Source organism: Cygnus olor, chromosome Z (genome assembly GCF_009769625.2).
Source record: "Cygnus olor isolate bCygOlo1 chromosome Z, bCygOlo1.pri.v2, whole genome shotgun sequence".
NCBI classification, from domain to species: Eukaryota; Metazoa; Chordata; class Aves; order Anseriformes; family Anatidae; genus Cygnus; species Cygnus olor.
This window is the reverse complement of record NC_049198.1, coordinates 49016963-49022858: the sequence shown is the minus strand read 5'-3', so window position 1 is coordinate 49022858 and position 5896 is coordinate 49016963. Positions and strand designations below refer to the sequence as shown.

Here is a 5896-nt window from a genome sequence, read left to right as displayed (position 1 = left end):
AAACATAGTTTTTCAAGCTCAAAACATGGTCTGACCAGGGAATGAGGTGCCAGATGCACTGTTCAGAATGATTCAGGGGGACTGCGTTGGGTGTATGTGGCAAGGATTTGATAGCAGGGGGTCTGCAGGGGTGGCTGCTGTGAGCAGAGCCCAGCAGCTTTCCCATGTCAGACCAGAGCCAGCTCCAGCTGCTCCAAAAGGGACCCACCGCTGGCCACAGCCAAGCCAGGGAGTGACGTTGGTTGGGCCTCTGGGAGAGCAGTTGGAAGGAAAAAAAATAATAATAAAAAATAAAACTGCTGTTCAACAGCAGCTGGGAGAGAGGAGTGAGAAATGAGAGAGCTATATCCCTGCAGCCCCCCAGGTGAGTGCAGCAGGAGGGTAGGAGGTGCTCCAGGCAGGCAGCAGCAGTTCCCCTGCGGCCTGTGCAGGGAGAGGCCCCTGGTGGAGCAGGCTGTCCCCCTGCAGCCCACGGGTCCCACATGGAGCAGATCTCCACGCTGCAGCAGGTGACTGAGCACTGACACAGGTTGCCCAGAGAGGTGGTGGAGCCTCCCTCCTTAGAGATATTCAAAAACTGTTTGGATGTGGTCCTGGGTAACCTGCTATAGGTGGCCTGCTTGAGCAGGGGTTTGGGCTAGATGGTTTCCAGGGATCCCTTCCAACCTCAGCCATTCCGTGTTCTCTGACTGTGAAAATGCCGACTCATTGCAGTCCCTGCGTTTCAAGAGAGAGTACCACTTGTGGGGAATGAAAAAAGTAAGTGAACTGGAGGAAGACCTTTTTCAGCTCCAAAGATGGTATTTCTCACCAAAACAGTTTTGGACACAATGGATGTAAGATAAGCAGGCATTCAGTGACATTCATGTAGTTTTGGGAATCTCAGCAACTGTGGGCTGTAAAACTGGTTTTCTTCCAGCGCTGTCCATACAATTTGTCAGAAACTCTCTTGAATCATAATTTTTTGACAGGTTCCTGTCTTGGTGACTGAGTTGAGGCTCTCCACCAGAATACTTAAGTTAATGTGATAACATGGCTCTTTTTAGTGGTGCCCAGCACCTGGACGAGAGACAAGGAGCACAAGGTGAAACACAAGAGATTCTGTCTGAAGAGGAATCTCTTCTTAACTGAGCATGCAACTAACATACTTTGCTTGGAGAGGCTGTGGTTATCTCCATCACTAGAGATTCAAAAGCAATGCTCCTCTCCCAGCACATCTACCCCATTGACCTTTAGAACCATAAGGCACACAAGGAAGCAGTAGGAAAGTAGAAGAAAGCAGCAGTGGTGGGGATAGCAACATCAAGACATTGTTAGCAATGCAGTGACTTTTCCTGCAGTTTTCTTGCCTTTATTTTTTCAGTGTCTGATAATTAGATTCATACTACTACTGAGAGCCCCCAGGTACCCCTGGGGGGCTGGTGTTTGCCCCAGCAGCTGGACCGGCCCTGGTTTGCCTGCTCCTGGGTCACTGCCCCAGTGTCACTGGTGCAGTGACCTCTAGGGGGGCAACAGAGATTTGTAGGAGGCAGAGGCCCTCCTTCCAGGAGCTCGTTGCCCCCCCCTGTGTGAGCGGCCTCTGCCCTGTTGACCAGCAGAATGACCAGCTACAGCCTCCTCTGGCTCTTCCCGGGGCACTCTGTCCCCAAGAATGGGAAAAGGGACAGAAGATGGGTGGCTGAGACCCCCACGAGGAGCAGCAGTGGAAGATCTAGGGAGCTCCTCTGTGTTGGCTCTGGAGGAGGACAGGGCAGGAGTGGAAGACTCTCCCAAGGACACAGAGGGCCCAGGGGAAGTTTCAGGGCTGTCTTCCAGCCCCATGGCAGCATCAGAGTCATCTAGGCTCAGCAGACAATGTGCCTCCCAACCACATTGATGTACAGTGAACTCAATGAGCTGCTGAACAAATACTACTGTGTGGCTTCGCAGGTAGAACTGCAGCCATTGGACTAAAGCATCTTCTTGCAGCCCAAAGATGCCCAGGCTGGACATAATGAGGTCCTCCACCACATCTGCTTCGAAATTCTCAACACCAAGAAGCCGCTGAAGTTCACGGTGCAGCCAGGGCAGCAGGGACTGAAGCAAAGCTGGGTAGTCTCGGAAGATGGATGCCCACAGAAGGGGGTGGATGCCACCCAGAGGAGCATCGGACACCAGCCCCACAGTCAGTAGCTGGGATGTTACAGGGCGAGGGGGGCTGTGTGTGGCTGGGCCTCCAGGAGCTCTTCTTCCACGGTTGATAGTGACCGAGGCCTCCACAGGTGGTCTGATGGTCAGTTCTTTAAAGTCATTGTCCGCCTGCACTGAGTGCACAATGGAGGTCACTCTCCCCTTGCAAAGGGGGCACTTGGGCTTCCTCTCTGCCCAGCGCTGGATGCATTCAAAACAAAACTGGTGGAGACACGGCAGTACATAGCCAGCATCACTCCACGTGTCTAGACAGATTGGGCAGCGCTTATCCAACACTGTGGCCATGCTCTCCCTGTGCTCTGAAGGGCTGGGCAGAGGTGGGATGACAAGCTGCTCCCTCCCGCTGGCGCTGCAGCAGCTGGTGTCACACTAGAAAGGGAGGAGAGGACAAGGTCATCGGCTGAGCTGGGGAGTGGTGGAAGAATTGTCCAGGTCCCTCAAGGAAGAAACCCTTACAGCTGACCAGGGGGACGTGTCCTCACAGCGCTCACCTCTGCTCTTCCAAGATCACTTCCCGGGTGCCCTGGCTGCCTGAACCAGGCAGGGCCGTGGGAGCAGCTCTGCTGGCTCTGGGGAAGGGCCCTGAGAGCTGCTCCAGCAACTCCCACAGCAAAACGCAGCACAGACCAAGAGCACAATCAAGGCAACCCTTGTTCCTCACTCCAGACTTCACATAAAAGTTCAGCTGGGACACAGGCACAAACTGACTGTGTGACACCTTGCCCAGATAAACAGCGATGACCACACAGTCACAATCCATCACTTGCAAACATCACTATCCACCAGTCAAGGACATTACAATTGGTTCTCACCCACAGCACTTGCCCTAGCAGTGTTCCAGCCTGCATCAGCACTTGCACCATTACACGTGTGTCTGGGGCATCCTACAAAATGCCCTTGTTCACTCCATCCCCCCCCCATATCGTTTGGCTTCTGATGAACTTCCAAGTTTCACGACAGTTGACAAGGCCTTGGCTGGCCCTGTCTTCCTAGGGCCCAGTCAAGTCACTGTAGCAATTGTACACACCTCTTGCAAGGATTAGTCAGAAGGTTATTTAACTTCAACAGGTCTCACAAACCCGAGCTGCTCCACAAAAACAATTTCCCAAAAGTGATATTTCCCTCAACGTATGAGAAAGAATTCACTTTTTATCCAACACCTCTCCACCAAAGTGTGCAATGAAATTAAAGAATCCAAGAAATGAATGAAAGAATTGTTCCTAGTTGATGCCTTATGTTCACAATTGATGACTTAAATGCAGAGCCAGTGGAAGCAAAGCTTTGGCACTGTCAATAAAAGGGCACTCATAGCATCACAGTGCGCTCTCTTCGCAGTCCCTGCTAGATGCTTGCCTATAACATAATGCTAGAGAAATCACCACAGTTCCCTCAACGTACTCATCAGAACTCATCCTGATTCTGATGCTCTAGTCATCAAACCCACTCACAATGAAGGAAACACTCATTGTCTTAGAATTAAATTTTTAAACAAAGGTGTTTGAGGAACTTTTTCTGCTCCCTCAGCAGTCTTCTGCACCTCGAATGTAGAAACTGCTTGCCTGGACTGAACAGGTGGTACAAACATTTCTCTTTTGTGTCAGTGGCACTTGGCCCAAACCCACTGACAGACACAATGTCAGTACATAAGTACAGCATTTTCTGATTACTTCAGAAACTGGACAAAGGGCACCAAGAACAGACAAGAAAGCTCTACATAGTAAATACTAACTTTAAAGGAAAATACATAGGAAATGCAATAAATTAATGGTTGCAGAAAAGACAAAATGAAAAGTCCTAGAGAAGTGAAATTAATCTAAGTTAATTTGATTTGTTTACTATGGAGACATCTACACCTGAATTGTCTATTTTTCCTCTACAGTTAATGGAGAGGTGGTGATAATCCCCCCAGGGGAAGAAAAAGCAGACAACACTGAAGAAGTGCAGGAGCAACACAGCCAGTAGGGAAAGCAGTATTACTTCTCTGCTTTTCTCTGTCCCTTCTAGGTTCTGGGGCACTGCATAAAAAAGCAGAGAATTATATTAAAAAAAAAAAAGAAGAAAAACAATCCCAACAGATGTACAGACTGGGAGATAAGTGGCTGGAGAGCAGCTCAGCAGAAAGGGACGTGGGAGTGCTGGTGACAGCAGGCTCAGCATGAACCAGCAGCGTGCCCTGCCAGCCAAGAGGGAAAACCACAATGTGGGGTTCATTAAACACAGCACAGCTAGACAGCCAAAAAGAGATGATTCTCCCACTGTATTTAGCATTGGTATAGCCTCACCTTGAGTACAGTGTGCAGTTCTGGGCTCCACAATATAAGAAAGGTGTCAAGGTACTTGAAAGCATCCAGAGGAGGGAAACAAAGCTGATAAAAGGGCTGGAAGGCACGTCCTGTGAGAAGTTGAGGACACTCGGGTTGTCCAGTCTGGAGAAGAGGAGGCCAAGAGGCAATCTCTTGGCTATCTGCAACTCCCCGGGGAGGGGAGGGACAGAGGGAGGTGCTGGCCTCTGCTCCCTGGAAACCGACGACAGGGCTGGGAACAGGAGAAAGCTGCACCAGGGGAAGTTCAGACTGGAATTAGGAGAATTTTCTTTACCATGAAGGCAGGGAAAAAATGGAACAGGATTTCTAGCAAGGTGGTTGATGCCCCATGCGTGTCAGTGTTCAAGAGGCATTTAGGTAATGTCCTCACTAATAAGCTCTAACTTTTGGATAGCCCTGAAGTGCTCAGGCAGTTGGACAAGATCTTTGAAGGTCCTATCAAACTGAACTATTTTATAAATTCCACTCTGGTAGCAATACAGTCTCACCCTAGACACTTTCCCTAGTAAGAAGTGTTGTTCTCCTCCTTTGCTTGCACAAACACAGCTTTTCAAGGTAATGATGGGCTACTGTGCAGACAAAAATGTAACAAAAAATATATTAATCTTGCTGATCCTGGTGCTGTGCCTTATGATCCAAGCGTAATTTGTTGACTGACGATAGTATATAGGAGTGAGAAGGGCAGGTATAACTAATCTAATTCTTAGGGTACCTCTGGGAAAATTTTAGAATACTTCTTAGCAATGTCAAGATACCTCCAGCAGTGACGCAGGATCAGTACCTCAGTGACTACAGACAGGATGAACCCAACACCATTCATTCTGCAAAAATCACAACACACTTAAACACCAGGGGTGAAACTTAATTCATAGCCAAGTGTGACTTTTACCCAAAGTTAACAAAAATGCTATTTCTGACTTTTCTGACCCTCCACTGCTAAGTGCCAACACCGCTGGACATTATCAAATTAACTTACGTATTCTGGAAGAGAGCCTCAATTATCAGACACTGAAAAAATAAAGGCAAGAAAACTGCAGGAAAAGTCACTGCATTGCTAACAATGTCTTGATGTTGCTATCCCCACCACTGCTGCTTTCTTCTACTTTCCTACTGCTTCCTTGTGTGCCTTATGGTTCTAAAGGTCAATGGGGTAGATGTGCTGGGAGAGGAGCATTGCTTTTGAATCTCTAGTGATGGAGATAACCACAGCCTCTCCAAGCAAAGTATGTTAGTTGCATGCTCAGTTAAGAAGAGATTCCTCTTCAGACAGAATCTCTTGTGTTTCACCTTGTGCTCCTTGTCTCTCGTCCAGGTGCTGGGCACCACTAAAAAGAGCCATGTTATCACATTAACTTAAGTATTCTGGTGGAGAGCCTCAACTC

At 48.7% G+C, this 5896-nt stretch overlaps 1 protein-coding gene across 1 annotated transcript; it reads right to left on the bottom strand.

The window, feature by feature from the left end:
• Window positions 1-483: 483 nt before the first annotated feature.
• Window positions 484-5500, bottom strand: LOC121062147 (E3 ubiquitin-protein ligase Topors-like). The gene is made up of 3 exons (XM_040541811.1): window positions 5491-5500; window positions 4473-4616; window positions 484-2559 (listed from the first exon to the last, which is right to left on the bottom strand). Exon 3 carries the CDS (start codon window positions 2473-2475, stop codon window positions 1501-1503), a length of 975 nt encoding a protein of 324 aa, XP_040397745.1. The 5' UTR covers window positions 2476-2559; window positions 4473-4616; window positions 5491-5500; the 3' UTR covers window positions 484-1500.
• Window positions 5501-5896: the final 396 nt, after the last annotated feature.